The following is a 19,790-nucleotide window of genomic DNA, read 5'->3' on the forward strand; positions in this document are numbered from 1 at the left end:
GGAATCTTAGTATAGCTACGAAAGTTTATTATTTAATTAATATTAACTTATTAGATACTTGTAATTTGTTTCTATTAAAAGGGTAGAATTGTCAAAATTTTAACGAGTGGAAGTTTGACTTATAAGAATGTAAACTATTTCGGATTAACCGACACGTAAAATGCGGTGTCAGACAGGGGGTCCAAGAAAAACCCATCCTGTGGAGTCTCGAGCATAACAATATTGAGAGGAGTGACGACTTCCACCACAGTTAGGGTTTAGGACTATGGTCCTCACCTAACCAGACCGTTACATATTTCAGTTGTCATTATTGTTGTGATCTTGCGATGTGCTATGATGGTAAAGTTATGAGGCTTAATCGAACTTGATTGAATAAGCATTAAGGTTACCAAGTATTTTGTAGCAATAATGAACTTCTGCAAGTATTAAGAATGTAACTTAATGGCTTAATAAAGGTCAATAATGAGTAATAACCTTCTATATTGTGCTTGATGATTATTTTGTAAGCATGACTTAACTATCGCATCATAAGCTTGTGGAGGAAATTTGATAACCGGGATTTCTAGAACGTCGTCAATACTAAAAGCCTTGGCTATGCAAACAATATTTATAATCACCCTGATACTACTACAACGAGTGTAATTGTAAGTCGGGGGTCGAACCACAAGGACAAGGGATGCTAGACTAAAGACTTGGTGTGGGAAGGTTATATGGAAGGTAGGTTGGTGGGTGAACTTAACTAATAACAAGAATAAAAAGCGAAACTGAACAATGAAGGGCAAGCGGGGAGTAGACTATGTCCACCCTAGGATGGTCTATTGGAAATAAAAATAAGCTAGGTCAAGGGAGTTCGAACGATAATCAATCAAGACACTCTAGATATCGAGAGGAAGTTGGTGACCTTATAAGCCACACGAACGACCTATAATCGCCCTATGTCTCTCTAGGAGTGGTAGGACAAGATTCGAATCAAATATCCATCAACAACCATCATCAACCTCAACCCTAATCCTAAACATTGAAAACAAGATCAAACCTAGGGTTTCTCTAACCTAAAACCCCTAAGGGAACTACTCTAATATACTAGAGACAAAAGCAATGAACAAAGAAAGCATTAAAGGAATTGAAGAACATGAAAGCATTAAATCTAAACTAAGAAAGCATTAAATGAAAGCATTAAAGGGAAGCAATAGAAGAAAGCAATAGAGGAAAGCAATAAAGACATCAAAGCATTAAAGAAATAAACTTACATAAATGAAGTGACATGAATGTAGAGAAAGCATAAATGAAGAACATTAAATCTAATCTAGGGTTTAAAACTAAGAAAAGAAATAAATGTTTGATGTTCTAAAGTGAGGCATAAGAGCTCTCAACATAGGCATGGGGTTTATTCTGATACAAGGGGGTATTTATAAGCTAAGGAACGAAAGGGGTAAAAAGCCCTAAAAGCCCTCGGAGTTTGATTTGGGGAAAAGAAATCGCGCAGTTTGGGACCTGAATTCGCCTAAATTGAAAGGGGATTCGCCCGAATGGGCACCCATTCGACCGAATGGGGCTCCATTCGGGGTTTCCAGCACGTCCAACTTCATTTCCTTGAGTTCCTTCAGCCATTCGCCCGAATTGATATCTAGTTCGCCCGAAGCTTCAGCCACTCGCCTGAATGGAGTTGCCATTTGGCCAAATGGAATCTTTCCTTTGCATAATTGTATCTTTGAAGCTCTAGATGGCTTACGGGCTTTGCAAAGACCTTGCGGAAGGCTTTGAATGCTTGGGGAAGGTTTGGTACGCGTGGCTAATCTTCGATCAAAGCATCTAAGTCTCGTATGCAACGTAAAATACCTAGAAATCTCCGAAAATACCTGAAATTACCTCAAAACACCATGGAGACAAGAGCAAGGTAAAATCATGCGTAAAGTGTGTAAAACGCATTCTAAAACACGAGACTCGACACTACAATGAGGAGATAAATGTGCTCTAAAAACGAGCACATCAAAATTGTATTTGGCTTTATCGCTGACCGATTTAATCGTCTGTCATCCGTATTATGGATGACAGTATTTTGCAGGAAAATTTAGCTTAGGTTTTGATCCAGGCAGCAACTTTAATTATTCTATCGAGGACTTAGCTGAATTGATTTTACATGATGATTTTGATGACTATATTGTACTTATGTTTTTTTATCGTATTTAAGCAAACCTTATGTTATATTTTCTCAATTGTAAGATTTTTAACTTATGTTTTAAATGGTTTTAGTTTAAATGGTTTTTAGCAGTTTGGCATTTTACACTTCCGCATTATTTATCTTAAGTATAATTATTAATGTTAATTATCTATCGAGAGTGTCGCTCCTGCAACACTCATTCTCTAAACTATTCTAAGCTCAAGGATTTCATAATCGATAGCCCTTCATATATAAAATTTCCTCACTAGCACATCATAGTTTCGATACACTACATATTATCACAATAAACAATAATATCTTAAGGAAAATTGCATATAAGGGTTAGTTACTATGTGTACGTACCTGAAACTGTTACAACACGACCAAAAGCCATAGTAATCAGCTAAGGTGGGGTTTTACACCTGTCTTATAAACTAAGTACATATACCAATTTTGAATAGAACGAATAAGCCTTCCTGACCTCATTTAAGAGCTACTTACTCTAAAAGAAAGGACTCTAATTGATAAATTTTAAAATTGAAAATAAGAAGAAATCAAATAGGAGAAGAGGAGATGACTCACAAAGATAAAACTAGCAAAAGGGTGAAGAGGTGAATGAAGACTGTAGTGGTGGTGGTACAGGGCCTAAAACCGGCTGGAGGGAGGACAAAATCGGCTGCTTCCATCGCTACTTGCTGGCGGCACACATTACTGGGTTCAAACGCAGCTTGTAGTTGCTGTTGGGGGAGGGAGTTGCAACTCCTGCAGCTGGTTGCTGTTCGCGGTTGTGGAGGGTACGGCTGCCGGCTGGTCGTGGGTGGTCGGTGCTGCTGGTTGGCGGCACAGCAAGGGAAGGAGGAAGGGAGGATAAAGAAGAAAGAAGAAGGAAGGAAAAGGGAAGGAGTTATGCGACTCCTTTGAAATATATGGCAAGGAGTAATCTTACTTTAAAATAAAACCCTAACTCCTCTTTTGCTAGGGTAAAATGTTTTAGTGAGACCCAACTAAACCCACTTTGTGTTCACAATTTTAATGCAAATATTAATTTAATTTGAACCTCTTTATTTTAATATTTACAATTCTATTTCTTTTATAAATATGTTATCCTTTATATATATATATATATATATATATATATATATATATATATATATATATATATATATATATATATATATATATATATATATATATATATATATATATATATATATATATATATATATATATAAGTAACCGATTAAATTAATTCAATATAATTTAATATTTAATATAATTATAAAATCATCAAGAACTTTTATAATATTAAATAATGATTTTATCTATATAAAAAATCACGGGGTATTACAGCTCGGGAGGGAGTAATGGAGTATTTACTTATGAATCATCCTCTAGATTGTCCTATATGTGAGTAAGGTGGAGAATGTGAACTCCAAGATAAGTCTATGGCCTTTGGTTCTGATAAGGGTCGCTTCACCGAAATGAAAAGATTTTTTGTTAAGCGTCAATATATTGGCTTGCTCAATTTGCTTCTTTTACTTTATCGATATCTGCTTTTGGGCTTATGTTTAATTTTACTTGTATCTTGAAATGAGAGTTTAGATAATTCATAGTTGATTTAGGATTGTTGGCTATACATTTTCAAATGATGATTTGTGATTTGTTACAAAACTTGTCAAATGATATATTATGTGTCTTTTTAGAAATATGAAAACTTAACGTGGACAATTACCGTAATTAAAACGTTCATGATGTAACTTTTACCTTATCGATATCGACATCATTTGATTTTTTTCTAGATCCGCCCAGCATCGATGTATATTTAACATACAATATGTGATATTTCAAAATATAAGGTAGAAAAATAAGATAATTAAAAAAAAATAGAATACTCCATTTCATTTGACAAAGATAGGAGAACCACCTATCCACCTTTCATTAACGAAGTACTTTTTAATCGCCCAAGTAGCCTCCCCATCCAAGTGGGAATAACTATATACAAAACTATCACCTGCTCCCACAAAATGACCCTTACACAAACTCGGGCCAACCCGAAAAACAAAAATAAACAAATATTGGACCACCACTTTTCTAATTAATAGTAGTAAATAGTAATCCCTTGATCTAATTATTTTCTTTTACAAATAAAAGGATGTGATAATAATTGTGCGGCGGACCACCGTTTGGTAGCTTCTTTCTGTAAGCAACAACTAACAAAGCTCCGAAACTCCTCCGACCCACGACCTTCAGGTAAAACAGGCGGATCTCCGAAACAAATAGCACACATCAAAGTAGCCCAATCGGGCCTTTCGCCGGGTAATAAAAATGGAAAATAACCCAAAAATAATTCCATTAAAGTAAGACCTAAACTCCATATATCACCTGCATAACCATTATAATTCCCACCATACGTATCCGGATCGAATCTTTCTGGACTCATATAAGCACAAGTACCCACATATGAATTACACGGATCTAATGTTCGTCCCATGATCCTGCCCACACCGAAGTCAGATATCTTCACTTCCCACTTGGAATTTACTAGAAGATTCGAAGGTTTGATATCTCGATGAACAATTTTATGTGAATGAAGGTATTTCAACCCATTAAGGATTTGGTAAGCTACGCTTGATAATAAACTTTCAGAGAAAGTACCCTGTTTTTTAAGGACATGATCCAGGGTACCGCAGTCCATGTACTCCATAAGAATTGCAATATCACCATCAGGCTGATCAAATATCCGATGGCATCGAACGATGTAGGGAGAGTCAGAGGAGATCATACGGCGAAGGATTTCTTTCTCACGACAGACTTGACGTAAAAGAGTAGGGTTAGGATCAGAGGATATAAGTTTAAGAGCGTAAACGGAGCCTTTTAGTTTATGGGTAACTTTGTAAACAGTACCACCATTTCCACTGCCTAAAACAGAGTGTTTAGAAAAGTCGGAGAGAGAATCGGCGGCGGCTTTGGTGGCGGCGGAGGGGTTAGAAGGGTTAGAAGCAGCGGAGGTTGAAGAAGGTGGGAGAGGTAAAGGAAAAGTGGGGCGGCGTAGAGATTTATCGGGTAGAGGAAGACGGAGATTTAATTGTCTACGCTCTCTAACGAGTGCCATTGAAGAGGGAAAAAGCAAAATATTGAAGGAGAAAGCAAGTCTTGAATAATAAAGAAGAGGGATTATTTATACAAATAAAGTAAGTAAGAAAGTGAGAGCACGTGAGTTAAAATAGATGGGGGGAAGTGGGAAGGAAATTGGTTAGGAGAGTTTGGATAGACATGGTATTTGAAAAGTGGTGTCCTCCACTATAATCCAATTAATCCAATTATATTACTCTATCCGATTCTTAAAGATTTTTCCACCATAATAATCACAGAAATTAAAATAAATAAAATATTTTTAATAGAAGATGTATTAGTTTATAGAATAATATATTTAATTGAGAAAAATTAAAGACTATAAATATTAAAATATATTAAAAAAAAAGTTGGTGGAAAAAAATATAGAGATTAAAATTAATAAATAAATAAATTTATAAAATTAATTGGAAACATATAGGGAACATAAACAATATAAAAATAATAAAGTTAGTGAAAAATATGTGAGAACTAAAATATTACGAGGATGAACAAGGTTAATTTTATCCAAGATTATAATATAATAAAAAAGATTACGGAAAGAAAAAATGAAATATTTAAAATGACCTTCATTTATGAAACAAGAGAGTAATAATTTTGGTACTTTATTAATATTTCATTACTATGATAAAAAAAAATACTATAATATGATAAAAAAAAAATACTATAATTTGATTTGAAGGTGGTTTGTTAATTGATTAGTTAATGTAGATGGATCTATGACGATTTGTTGATGGAAATGTTTGCAATGTGTTCGGTGGATTGTCCATTTTATTATTTCATGAATGCGTTAGAATGGTTTTTAAAATAGCTTTATGGAACTTTTTTTTTATCAATTCTTGTTTATTGAATGTCTTTGTCCATTTCTAGCTTAATAAATAAATAATACTAGTATGTAAATAATGTATTTCTATAATGTTTCAATACTATAATTTTTTTACGAAATTTTACCTATCACTGTCATATTGATTTTTTACCGCCTAAATTATTTGAATAATATGGAAAATTGATTTTTAATAAAGTTAAATAGCATATGTTCTTCAAAGTTAAATTGTATACATAGATCAATCAAATATATAAACACTATCACATATCTTAAATATCAATATTATTGAAAAATTATATTTGATGGACACGAAATTCAAACTAGTTGAAGTTTAAGTTTAAAATTTAATTAGGATTGTTTTTATATTGTTATTACCTACTGATTAGTGACTGAGTTTAAAAAATTCAATTAAATAAAATGTTTTAAGTTAATAAATTATAAAATGAGAATCCATCTTTTAATTATCATTTTTCTATCTTCGAAAATTCACCATTGTGATAACTCTTAGGCCGGTATGAATATTGTCGGACTCACACTCTAATCGTCAAGCTCGGACATATTAGATTTCTTCTAATATTTTTATCCATTTTTTATTTTTTAGGTTCATATGAAATAATTCTCTTTTATTTTACACTTTATTCTTAGCCTCACTTCAAACTCAATTCTTTTTTATACATTTCATGTATCCATTTTAAAATCAATTTGTATAATATTTAAATTATGTTTATTTTATTGTGTAAGGTTAACTTAGAAAAAATAAAAGGCATTACTATGTGGTCACCATTATTTACTTTGTCGTCATCCTTTTGTAATTGTGTCTTAGCTTAAAATATTTTTGAACATATTTTAATGAAAAATTCTCCCAATATACCTAGGTTGAGTCATACATAATCATAGAAATATTTAAGAACAAATTAAAAATGCATAAATAAATTTTTGTTAAAATATTGCATATATACACAGAATAAATCTTGTTAAAACATAAAACAAAATATGCTATGACAGATCGTACGCATGCCAATAAACAAAACATCACTAATTCTAAATTGTTTTTGACAAAAGTAATAAATATAATTAGTATGTACAAGCATCCTTTTACAAAAAAAGTTACTACTAATTTTATTTATGCATTTTTAATTTGTTCTTAAATATTTTTATGATTTTTATTGACTTAAATTGGGAGAGTTTTTCATTAAAAATGTTCAAAAATATTTTAAGACACAATTACAAAAGATAGATAAAGAGGAACCATGACTCACAAAACACCAACTATCTAATGACATTAGAAAACTGTAACAAAAACAAACTAAATAAGCCTGAAAAACCAAGCCACAAACATAAATTGATCTATCTAAAGTATGTATAAGCATCCTAAAAAAAATATGCATAAGCAATACACTAGATAAGTTTAATTATAAACTTACAGAAATTTTAATAGCACCATCTCTATATTTTGGATTATATTCATATTTAAAAAATTAAAATGTACCTATTTTTAATCACATATAATCCCAACAAGCTGTATGTATTTTATACCACATTAATCTTTGAATCAACGTCGACAAAAAAATATATTTTATTTTTCATTCTAATTCAATTCCAAAATTTGACAATCAACAACTGACAACTGAGACACTTATTTCGGTTATAAAACGAGGAAGTGCAAAAGAACATAAAATACCTGAAAGTGGAAGTGTTATCAAAGTCAATAGTTAATGAACTGGAAGTGATATGTGACTCTTCCGCGGCAGTGACCTGAAGTCCTACAACACAACACGTTAGCCTTGCCTGAGGGTGATCTCCCGGAAAACCCTTTCGACGCTCAAATTAGATCAGAGATGAGAGATCGATGAATGGACGATAATAAGTTGAATGCAAGAATATAGAAATCAAGATAGTTGTTGCTTGTATTTTGGTAGGTTGATGAAGATGATGGTGAGTAGGGATTTTGGTAGAGTGAGTTATTTCCGGGAAAGAGTAGATCATCATGGGTATGATGGATAGTAGTGGGTAGTTACTTTAGGGTTAGGGAAGTTACTTACTTGATGACCAAGCACGGCAAATGAAAAGTTGTGACAACCCCTTGATTAAGAGTCAAGGTCAACAGAAAGTCAAGGTTTATCAACGTAATATCACAATGATAATTAATTAAAATAAATAAATTTAAATGTTACCATAACATTTAGCCCCACGCATGAAAGATGATGTAAGAGGAATCACTGATAAAGTCGCGACGTCTTTCTTTACGTGAAAAAGATAACGATCATCAAACATAATGTTCAAATTTGGAAGGCAAATTTTCGAAGTTGACAATGTCACAAGAATTTCCTGCCTCAATGTTAAGGAAACTGGTCGCGGAAACATATGTCCTAGCACAATTTGAATCATCTTGGCTGCAGCACCTAAATCATTACCTCGAGAAAGAGTCGTATCATTGTTGCGAAATTGGACAGGACCTGCCTAAAGGGGGTCCGAATTACATTTACTCTTGCAGCAAGGTAATTGGTAGATCCCATCCTGCTAAACTTGTACGGTTAATAAGAGTTCTTGATATCCTGGCCTGGTTATGGAATGGCAAAGAATGAATGTAATCTGATGATAAGTAGTCCCGGGGAAATGACGCCTCTTTTATGTAGGTCAAGATAGAAGAATTAATCCCAATGTTTTCATCTTGAGCCAAATATCCAAATCATTGTTCATTTTGTAACGCGGACACAGTGAAAATGCTTTGAAATATTAGCCCCAAGATCTCCATCTTGGGCTAAAAGGGGGGTCCGAATCACATTCCTTCTTGTGATTCGGATATGAAAAATAACTTAGAATATTTTATCCCAAGATCCCAATCTTGGGCTAAAAGGGGGTCCGAATCACTTTCTTTCTTGTCATTCGGGTATGGAAAATAACTTAGAATATTTTAGCCCTAAGATCTTAATCTTGGGCCAAAAGGGGGTCGAATCACTTTCCTTCTTGTGATTCGGACACAGAAAATAACTTAGAATATTTTAGCCCCAAGATCCCAATCTTGGGCTAAAAGGGGGTTCGAATCACTTTTCTTCTTGTCATTCGGGTACAGAAAATAACTTAGAATATTTTAGCCCTAAGATCCCAATCTTGGGCCAAAAGGGGGTCCGAATCACTTTCCTTCTTGTGATTCGGACACAGAAAATAACTTAGAATATTTTAGCCCCAAGATCCCAATCTTGGGTTAAAAGGGGTCCGAATCAGTTTTCTTCTTTTGATTCGGGCACAGAAAATAACTTAGAATGTTTTAGCCCCAAGAATCTTTGTCTAAAGGGGTCCGAATCACTTTTCTTCTTGTGATTCAAACACAGAAAATAACTTGGAATATTTTAAGCCCAAGATCCCAATCTTAGGCTAAAAGGGGGTCCGAATTACTTTCCTTCTTGAAATTCGGACAAGGACTGAGTTATTCCGGTATATACTTGTAACAGTATATATTTCCGACATGAATAGTACTTTGGTAGGTGAGCATTTATTGACCATATAAATAAGAAAATCAAGGTCAAAGTCTCATTACTTTATTGACTCAAATTCTCGAATTTTCAATTTCTATAAAGATAAAACTAGAGAGAGACGCTCTAACAACCGCAAATTTCTTCAAATTCTCTGATAGTTCTTCAAGATCTTCAACAAGGTATTCTTCAATTTTTCTTCAAATTCTCGATTTTCTTTGAATTTTGATTGAATTTCTTTGAATTTTCTTTGAAGATCCTCAAATTGTTCTTAAGATCTTCAAATTGTTCTTGATAATCTTCAAATTATTCATGATATTAATTTTTATTTTTTCACTTAAAATTTTTTTATTTTTCTTGTTCTTCCTGGAATATGGATGATAACACGACTAACATGAATATTCCCATTAATCCTGTTACTCCCGTATGTGTGAGGGAAACTCCCTTAGAGACTAAGGTGGAAGTGGAGGATGACTCGGATTGGACCACTTCTATATGTATACCTCGACACTTTTCACCAATAAGGAGCGGGAGCGAATCATTTGTTCACCCTATATACCTTCCTGAAAAACGATATCCCACTCCCTGGGAAGTAGATGTAACTTTCCTTCCCAATAATCTAACAAAAAAACCCTGAATTGGACAGATTGTTGTATGTAGATACAAAATGGAGCACAATGACGAATCTTCGAGTAGAAAGAGTGCTGTTGCGGTACCTCCTCCATTCTATATAGAAGAAGGTGGTCCTCTTAATTATTCCATTGATGTGTCCACGAGACATCTGGTGGATACGAAAGGGGAGGAGTTAATGGACAAGTGGAGTTTGCCAGACAGTGTTGATATTATCAAGCCGGCCAATCTAGATAATGTTAGGTTCGCACCACCTAACTGTATAGTCGTTTATGTCTTGACTTTTGAGTTAGGGTTAAGGTTTCCTTTACACCCCTTTATTCGGGAATTATTAAATTTTTTGAATGTCACCGTAGTTGAGTTATACCCTAACGCTTAGGGGTGCGTGACGGCTTTTGTGATTTTATGTAAAGTATTAGGGGTTAAGCCCACCCTGACTGCCTTTAGGTATATCTTTCGCGTCCGTCTCTGCAGCTTGAAAGAGCAAGGCGCTGATTGGATTACATTTTCTTACCGGCGAGGGATTAGGATAGTAGTGGAACTCTCTAGATAACCAAAAGGGTTACCTGACTAAGTTCATATTTTTGTACAATTCCCAGCTGTGGAATTTTAAGACTTCTTTTGTTATCAAACCCAAGGTTAACAAATTTAACAATAATGTCTCGTAATGTAGAGTAGATGAGGCGGTGATAATTGAGTACACCCTTATGGCAATAGAACAAGGACAAAAACCCGTATGTACAGAATAATTGGATTCCCAAGAAAAATATCTTGGCGATAGAGACCTTCTTTCGGCTTTTGAGATAAGCCTTAAAATACATAAGCGTAAGTTTCTCGGTCTCTTCTCTTACTGACATGTCACGGAATACATACTTATCACGTTTGTGTATGCAGGCATCTTCAAGGAAAATCTTGCCAAAAAACATCCAACATTGATGGGCAAGTTTAACGTAATGAAGATGCGCACAACCGCGTCAAGCACGCCGAAGACACTACTCCTCTTTCTACCCCGCCCAAGGTAACACGATTATAATAATTAAAATTTTGTTCTCCCGTATTCGTGCAGAACGACAAGACTAAAATGGACGGGGTAGAGGCCGCGCCTACAGCTGAAGAGGTGGGGTCCCTCTTGGAGAAGAGGAAGCAAGCTGAGGTTCCCTCGGAAGTGATCCAGGGTGAACCTCGCAAAAAGAGTACTGCCACAAAGAAGGCTAAAACTACTTCTCCGGCTGAGAAGAAGTCACCCGAAGGGGTGGAGAGTTCGACCCCACAAGGGTCGAACACTGTGCATAGTGTCGTGCCTATCGCTGAGCGTAGGCAGTAGGAGCTGAAGAAGAGGGCAGCTCGTCCCGTCCTAAAAGAAAACTTGCTGCCCAGGATAAGGGTAAGGGGGTTGCTAAGGGGTCAGGTGAGACGTCGCCCCAACTGTATGAAAAGGTATACAACCGCCGCATCCGTCCACACCGGGACAATGCAACATTCACAGAGATTGTCACAAGGACCTGATCACTCGACTCAATCGGGCTTCCTAGAATATGTTGAGTGAGAAAGATATGGAATATTTGGAGGCTATTCCCCCAGTTGAGAGGACGAGACAAGCTCGTTATTTTGCCGCTGAAGTAAGTATTACACTTTAACTATCACAAATATTCAACTTTTTGAATTCCTCACTTCGTTTTCATAAAGGCTCTTCTGAGGATGGAGTATGGGCTGGAAATGGCTCGCTCCCAGGCGGCAGAGAATGCCACCTTTTCTTCAAAGGTTTCGGCACAAAATGCCGAGCTGAGAAGCTAAGGACGGAGTTGGCCAAGTGCAAGGAGCTTTCTGAGTGCTTGGCCATGGCCGAGAAATGGAGGGGTCGCATCAAGGAAAATCTTTACTTGGCGAGCCAAACTCTGGACCAGGCTTCCGAGCAATCGTTGAAGATCTGCTAAGGCGTGGCAAAAATGCTGGAAGTTCATGATAAGCTTGTCTCGGACAACGAGCGAGTCATTAAGCTGGTTTTGGAGGATATGGACCGCTTCGAAAGGCTCCTTGATGCGGCAAAGGTCTACAAGTTGTGTTCTGAGAGGCATTCTTGTATCGCCCGACAATGGTTGGGGTCAAATGCCGCGGTTCTTTTCATGAAGGATTTATCTTCCTTTCATGGGAGTGGATTTTGATAAGCTCCGGGAGTTAGCCGAGTCAAGTCTTTACGAAGCATTGATCAATCTGAAGGAGACTCTTAACAAGGACTCTGAAGTACTAACCAACCAAGGATGGGATGAAGAGGAGCACCGGGAATGGGCAGAAAAGATGGACCCAAAGCGTGAAAGAAAGGCTCTGGCTCTTAACCTTGAAAAGATCTCGATCACATATCCTCCATTTCCAAAGGTCGCAAAAAATTCTTTGTTCCTCAATCTTCAACGAGAGTCTTCAAGTTTATCGAAGATTCTCTCTAACAAAAAGGAGACTTTCTGCGACTTAGTTGAAGAGTTGGCGGCTGATGAACCATGGCCCAACATTGAAGATATCATCAGGTTCACACCCTCTCCTCAACATCCTGATCCCCACCCCGAGCCGCAATCGCATCTGTTTGAAGACCAAGGCTCTGATTAGTTTGTAGGCCTTCCTCCAAATCTATAACTCTTCTTTAGTGTCGGAGGGGTTTTGATTCGACCTTTAGTGTCACTTGTAATTATAACTGATCAACTTTTGTAATTATAACTAGTTGTTACATATTTTTGCTAACTTATTTTGCCGGTTTTCTTTATTATTTGACTATCCCAATACTGAATTTAACAAGCTTTGCATATCAATAATGACAACTAACTCATTGATACGGGAAACATAGCCTATCGTATAACTAAGTTGATGATGTAGCAGATTTTGAATATTGAATATTGAATATCATGTACTTAACTGTTGAACATCGAATTCATTGTTAGTGTTACGGAAAAATGAATGTTGACCAAGTTAAAACTGACAACTAAATATTGAATAAGTAAATAGTTGAACATCGAATTCATTGTTAGGGTTCCATCATAGAATTCAATCCAGTTTACTTTCTTCTGTAGGGAGGATGTTTTGTTGGAGGTATTTGATGAGAGGTTCCATCCATGTTTCTAATCTATTAATTGTAGAGACCATGACATTGATACTGGGTTAGGGAGGACTTCCCAAATGATTTTGCGTGCGTTAGATGTTTTAGCTGAACTAGCCAACCTTGCAAGGGAATTCGCTTGAGCATTATCTGATATAGGTATATGAATGAGTGAAAATTTGTCGAATTTCGTAACGAATTCTTTCACCCTTTGCAAGTACATCTTCATACTGTCATCTTTGGCTTCGAACTCGCTTGGCTTCAAATTTGGTAACGAATTCTATGAAATCAGCTAATGCTTGGGCTTTGATTGTTGTACGTGGTTCGTATTCTATTCCGAAGTTAGCTTATTGATTAGCCCAATCAGTAATGCGACTTGAATGGTTTCTGCCTTCTAAGATCTTCTTTAAAGGCTGGTTTGTCCTTACTCGAATTTGATGTGATTAGAAGTAGGGCTTTAACTTCCTACTTGCCATCACAACGGCGAACAATATTTTTTCCACTTCACTATAGTTCCCTTCTGAACCCCGGAAGGCATGACTTATGTAGTATACTGGGAGTTGTTTCTTTTCTCTTTCTGCCACAAGAACTCTAGAGAGTGAGTATTTAGACACAAATACATATAGGATTATGATTTCTCCTTGAATAGGGGAGATTAACTTGGGCAAGGAAGCCAAGTATTCTTTCAACTTACTGAATGCTTCTTCTGCGTCCTCTGTCCACTCAAACTTGGTTAGTTTGAGGGTACTAAATAACGGAGAGCATTTGTTTGCGGATTTGGACATAAATCTTCCTAAGGCTGCTACACACCCTGTCAACTTTTGTACTTCTTTCACGGACTTAGAGGACTTCATAGCAAGTTTGGCTTTTATTTTATCAGGATTTGCCTCGATCCCCCTTTTGTCCACTAGGAAACCTAGATATTTTCCTTTTATTACCCCAAATACGCACTTGTTAGGATTTAGGCGCATCCGGTGGTTACGAAGAGTCATGAATGTCTCTCGAAGATCCGCGACATGATCAGTGGCTTGCTTACTCTTCGTTATCATGTCGTCCACATATACTTCCACGTTTCTACCTATTTGGGAGTTAAAGACTTGTTCACGATGCGTTGATATGTGGCTCCCGCATTCTTTAACCCAAATGGCATTACCTTGTAACAATATACTCTGATACTTGTGATGAACGTCGTATGAGGTTGATCTTCCAAGGCTAGAAGAATTTGGTGGTAACCTGCATTAGCGTCCATGAAGCTTAGCAAGGCATGCTCTACCGTGGAGTCTGCTAGACGATCAATCTTTGGAAGAGGATAATCATCCTTTGGGCAGGCTTTGTTCAGGTCTATGAAGTCAACACACATTCGCCATTTCCCGTTGGGTTTCTTGACCAATACTACGTTGGAGAGCCACTCAGAGTATTGGCGTTCCCGGATAAAACCAGCCTTAAGTAACTTATCAACTTCTTCTTTAGCAGCTTCTATTCTTTCTTTCCCTTGGTGTCGTAGCTTTTGCTTGACAGGTTTGTATCCAAGTTTGATGTCTAACTTGTAGCACGTGATGCTGGGTGGAATACCGGGGCATTTCCTCGATAGAGAAAGCAAAGATATCACGAAATTTGGCTATGGTAGAAAAAACATCGTGTCTCACTGCTTCTGTGAGGTTTTGACCCACTTTGATCTTCTTCCGTTCAAAAATTTCCACCTCTTCGTGTTGTTCAGTGGGCTGTGGCCTTTCTCATATGTTCAGGGTGTCTAAATAGACACTCATGATGGATTGATTTGTTTCTTCTCTCTTCCTCTTGGAAGATTCTCTAGGAGTACCGTCATGCTTCAAAGTATTGATGAGGCATTGAAGGGCTGCCTTCTAATCTCCTTTGAGGATTCCGACCTTACCGTTATCTTGCTCGAATTGTAACAACAATTAATGTAGTGAACTTACAGCCTTAAGCTTGTTGATGAGGGGGAGCTCCATTATGGCATTATAGAGAAATTTTAAATCTACCACGGTAAAACGGATGAGCATTGTTTTGCAATTGTTTCTCTCCCCCACACGTATTGGAAGTAAGATAGTCCCAAGGGAAAAGACTCGATTACCTCCAAAATCAATGAGGGGTTTGTCAACAGGTTGGAAGTGTTTTTCCTCGAATTTCATCTGTTTGAGGCAATCCATCATAACCAAATCCGCTATACTTCCTGTGTCAATTAGTATTCTCTTCACCTTCATCTGGCCAATCTTGATTGTTACTACCAATGGATCTATGTGAGGCTGTTGGACTGGTTGTGAGATAGTTGCATTAAATTTCATTACTAGGCCTCCAGTGATTGCTTTGGGAGGTCCTTTCACTCAGAGTGTGGACACTATCTCTTGCCGCTCTGAGGGTGGGGTATCCTTCTGGAAAACCTCCTATGATCATATTGATGACCCCACGTGTATCACTAGAAACATCTTTTCTTTCTTCATCCTTTACGGGTTTATCCCTTGAACGGTATGACCTCTCATTGTCACCACAAGAGGTATATTCCTTCCTGTTCAGAAACCTCCCTAATTTTCCTTCTTCCGCCATTTGATGCAAAATACGTTTAAGCTCTTTGTATTGTGTTAGAGTGTGCCCGTATTCCCGGTGGTAATCATACCGTAATTTATAGTTACGGCGATCTGATGGTGTGGTGGTAGGTGGAGGTGCCGAAAGTGCATCTTAGATGGCATAGAAGATGTCTCTCATAGTTCTATTAAAACGAGGGTCTTCTCCCCCGTCCCTTAGGTTCTTGGCTCGAAGCTCTTCCCCAGTGACATAGACATGTCTAGATCTAAGGGGCCCTATCTCAGAAGGAGGGCCTTGGTAACGGGGGGATAATCTATGTCTCTTCTTGCTTGGGGCTCTTCCCTGTGAACCCTTTGTGGATGACTTGGTCCTTGCTCCCTTTTATCGTGCTTCCGCTTCTTGGTATCATGTGCATGACATATTTCAGAAGCAGTGACATAGCTCATACATTGTCTCATAGCCTCCGCATATGTCCTCACTTGATTCTCTATAAGCTGGAATTTCAGTTTCGGCATTCGCATTTCATTTATCAGGGCATTAAGGGCAACTGAATCTTCCAAGTCACTGACTTTCAAAACAGCCTCTTAAAACTTTTTCAAGTACATGGCTACAGATTCTCCCTCTTATTGTATGATACTCAGCAAGTGGAAGTTAGACTTCTCCTGTCGTTTGGAAGCCATAAAATGGCTTACAAACTTGGCTTTCAGTTGGGTCCTCCCCACTGGTGGCGATGTGTACCAATTCAAAGCGACACCACTAAAAGTAAATGACGTTGATTGCCTCTATTTATAATGGTGGAGAGGGAGTTATTTATTGGAGAGAGTAGGTCATCATGGGTATGATGGATATATATATATATATATATATATATATATATATATATATATATATATATATATATATATATATATATATATATATATATATATATATATATATATATATATATATATATATATATATATATATATATATATATATAGTAGTGGGTAGTTATTTTAGGGTTAAAAAAGTTACTTACTTGGTGACCAAGCAAGGCAAATGAAAAGTTGTAATAGCCCCTTGACTAAGAGTCAAGGTCAACGGAAAGTCAAGGGTTATCAAGGTAATATCACAATAATAATTAATTAAAATAAATAAATTTAAATTTTACCATAACAAAACTATTATTGAACATTTAAAAAAAAACATAAATATATTATAAGTGTATATTACTTGATGTCTTACATATATGACATTATTTGGTTAAACAATTTAAGAGGAAAATATTACTTGGTGCCACAATATCCTTCACGATTTTACCTTTATATGGTTGCAAAAATTCTTCTGAAAATATTACACTACCTAGTGTAGCTTTATTACTCTTTCCTTTCTTTGTAGAGTTCATTTCTAATTGTCATTTCTTACTTAAGTATTTTAAGTTCATTACTTCATGATATGCACTATCTCCATCAACATTTGAATCCCTTTATACCTTCTTCATTTTATCCTATGATATAATTATTATGCACCAAGATATTACTAAAATGCATGCAACAAAGATGGTCAAAAATAAAACTTACAATGTTACTTTGAATAAGTTTGTATGATGTTTTGTAATTTTTTCCTACTTTTCCTTTTTGTTGTTTCTTAGTATATAAGATCCTCAAACAATTACTTACTATCTTCATACATTTGTTGCTATCAATAACCAAAATTTAAAGTAGTCTAAAAATAGTAAATTGTTAAGGCCAATGGCCGGTCTTTTGTAATACCCTACCTTAAGATTACTATCAAGAAAAGAATTAATGATTAATCTGGGTTAACAATTAAAGAATTCAATTGCCAATTTGTATTGGCTTGCTACAAAGCTCTTTAGACCCATTGTGTGCCTACTAACCTGATTCATAGTAATTTTCTTTTTTTTTTTTCACTTTGTTCCTTTATGTTATCTACACATAAAATGTATGCTATCATCACATTGTATTACATGATACGTTTTAGTTACAATAACTTATAATTGATAAAACGATATTTAAAAATATTATATTGAGAAAATTTAAAATAAGATACTTGGATTTAATCCAAATTTCAATATTCAATTAAATCATTAAAATGTGTTTCAAAAATTGAATCAAGTGCATTTGAAACCTATCATCATCATTGGTGTATGCTTTAAAGTTTTCTTTTCTTCACAAAGTATTTATGTCTTCTCCAAAGTCTTCCAACTGATACAAACACAAGATTATTACCTTCTTCGAAAATAATGTAGTTTTTCTGCATTAAGCATTAAAATAAGACAATATCATATCACAATATGCATAAAAAATGGTACTTACCTTTGTATAAGTCTAAATATTCCAACTGTTGAAAGGTAACGAGAACTGTTCGAGATGGACATAAAAAAATTCCATTTTAGGGATTTAGATTTTTTTTAGGCTTAGATTTTTTATTTATTTTTTCCTCTTATTTTTAATTTATCTATTTTTTAAAAAAAATTAAATTAATTTTTCCTATTCTTTTTAATTACCATAAGTGTTAAGTTGAAATCAAATTCTTTAAAATTTATATTTTCTTCTTCTTTTATTAGTTATGGTATGTAAATTTTACAAAAATAATTAGCTTAATTAGATTTTTAAAAATTTAATTTGGTCAATTAATATTGAAGAAAAAGATTAAAGAAACTTTAAGTTCAAAACTAATTAATTTTTTGATTTTCATTGTTAAAATAAAAAATTATAGAAATTACAGTTAAGTAAAAAAAAGTGTTACAAATGTGTTACAAGTATAAAAAAAATAAAAATTTAAAACTGTTACTGGCCACTTTTTCAAGTGTTACACAATAACGGTAATAATTTTTAAAATGTTAGATATTATTGTTACCAATTTTTAAGTGTTACATATTAGTATTACTAATTTTTAAATTGTTATATATTAGTGTTATGTGTTGCAAAAGTGTTTATTAAATGTTATCAAATTTAAAAGTACTGTATTTTAGTTTTACCTATCTAGAAAGAGTTACATGATTGTGTTACTTAAAGATTAATTATTACAAAAGTGTTACCTAATATTTTAAAAAAGTATTACCAATTCGTGTTATCTAAAGTTTTTTTTTTACTAGTATTGATAGAAAAGAGAAAATACACTTAAAAACTACTGTCAAAATAGCCTCATTCATTCTAGACGTTTATTGTATCGAACGATTGTTATTAGTTATTTGTAGTTTTTTCGAACTTACGGTGTTCTACCTAATTATTGCAAGTCTAGTCTCGAACAAAGACTTACTTATGAAACTTTCTCTAAGACTATTTATTTACATCCATAGGTGGCTTCACCATTTCTAGAAACTATAAATAGCTTTTCACGACAACATGTATTAGCAAAATCAATCAACGGTTTTTACTAAATTATTATGACCTTATCATGGACTAACTAATTTTAGGAAAGATAATATAATTGGTTAATAAATGGTAATCGAGGAAGATTGTGCAGCAAATAAAGGGGCCCACAAGATACATATTTTTGGTTGTGATGTAGAGCACTAAATGATAGGTTCATGTAATGGAGACTTAATTTCTACTTGGTTTCCAACAAGTGGAGTGAGCTTGACACTAGAAAAAGACGTACATGTGGCGGCAATTGCACTGTTGAGTAAGTACTTGATGTTAGGAAAAAACTTTGTACTCAATTGTCCAATTGTCTTGAATAACTTTTACTATTGTTTAGGTAGAAGAAGAAAAAATTAGTGTAATGGCTGGTTGGTATGTATAGTAACTAATTAATATGTGTTATGGGTGTTCTCAGTAAAAATTATATAAAAATTGAATTATTTTGAAATAATTAATAATAGAAATTATTTATAATAGATGAATAATAGATGAAATTCAACACAATTTTAGTTTATTTTATGATTTAAAGAAAAACTATTTTTTGTACTTTAGTTAATATTAGCGGCATATATTTAAA

General features: G+C 35.0%; 2 protein-coding genes across 2 annotated transcripts; both read right to left on the reverse strand.

The window, feature by feature from the left end:
• Nucleotides 1–4,057: 4,057 nt before the first annotated feature.
• LOC130825351 (mitogen-activated protein kinase kinase 9-like) lies at nucleotides 4,058–5,431 on the reverse strand. The gene has a single exon (XM_057690519.1). It carries the CDS (start codon nucleotides 5,271–5,273, stop codon nucleotides 4,290–4,292), a length of 984 nt encoding a protein of 327 aa, XP_057546502.1. The 5' UTR covers nucleotides 5,274–5,431; the 3' UTR covers nucleotides 4,058–4,289.
• An 8,951-nt stretch (nucleotides 5,432–14,382) lies between these two features.
• LOC130824996 (uncharacterized) lies at nucleotides 14,383–15,866 on the reverse strand. The gene is made up of 3 exons (XM_057690020.1): nucleotides 15,647–15,866; nucleotides 15,242–15,576; nucleotides 14,383–14,922 (listed from the first exon to the last, which is right to left on the reverse strand). The coding sequence occupies exons 1-3, from the start codon at nucleotides 15,864–15,866 to the stop codon at nucleotides 14,383–14,385; spliced, it is 1,095 nt and encodes a 364-aa protein (XP_057546003.1).
• Nucleotides 15,867–19,790: the final 3,924 nt, after the last annotated feature.

Source organism: Amaranthus tricolor, chromosome 10 (assembly GCF_026212465.1).
Source record: "Amaranthus tricolor cultivar Red isolate AtriRed21 chromosome 10, ASM2621246v1, whole genome shotgun sequence".
Taxonomy (NCBI): Eukaryota; Viridiplantae; Streptophyta; class Magnoliopsida; order Caryophyllales; family Amaranthaceae; genus Amaranthus; species Amaranthus tricolor.

Bases quoted from the DNA above. Each gene is read 5' to 3' on its own strand.
- LOC130825351 (XM_057690519.1), bottom strand. From the start codon at position 5,273: ATGGCACTCGTTAGAGAGCGTAGACAATTAAATCTCCGTCTTCCTCTA.
- LOC130824996 (XM_057690020.1), bottom strand. From the start codon at position 15,866: ATGGCGGAAGAAGGAAAATTAGGGAGGTTTCTGAACAGGAAGGAATAT. The intron at 15,577-15,646 runs GTGAAAGGACCT...TCTCACAACCAG, and splicing joins AGATAGTGTCCACACTCTGA to TCCAACAGCCTCACATAGAT. The intron at 14,923-15,241 runs GTAAGTTCACTA...TTTCTACCATAG, and splicing joins TCATCAACAAGCTTAAGGCT to CCAAATTTCGTGATATCTTT.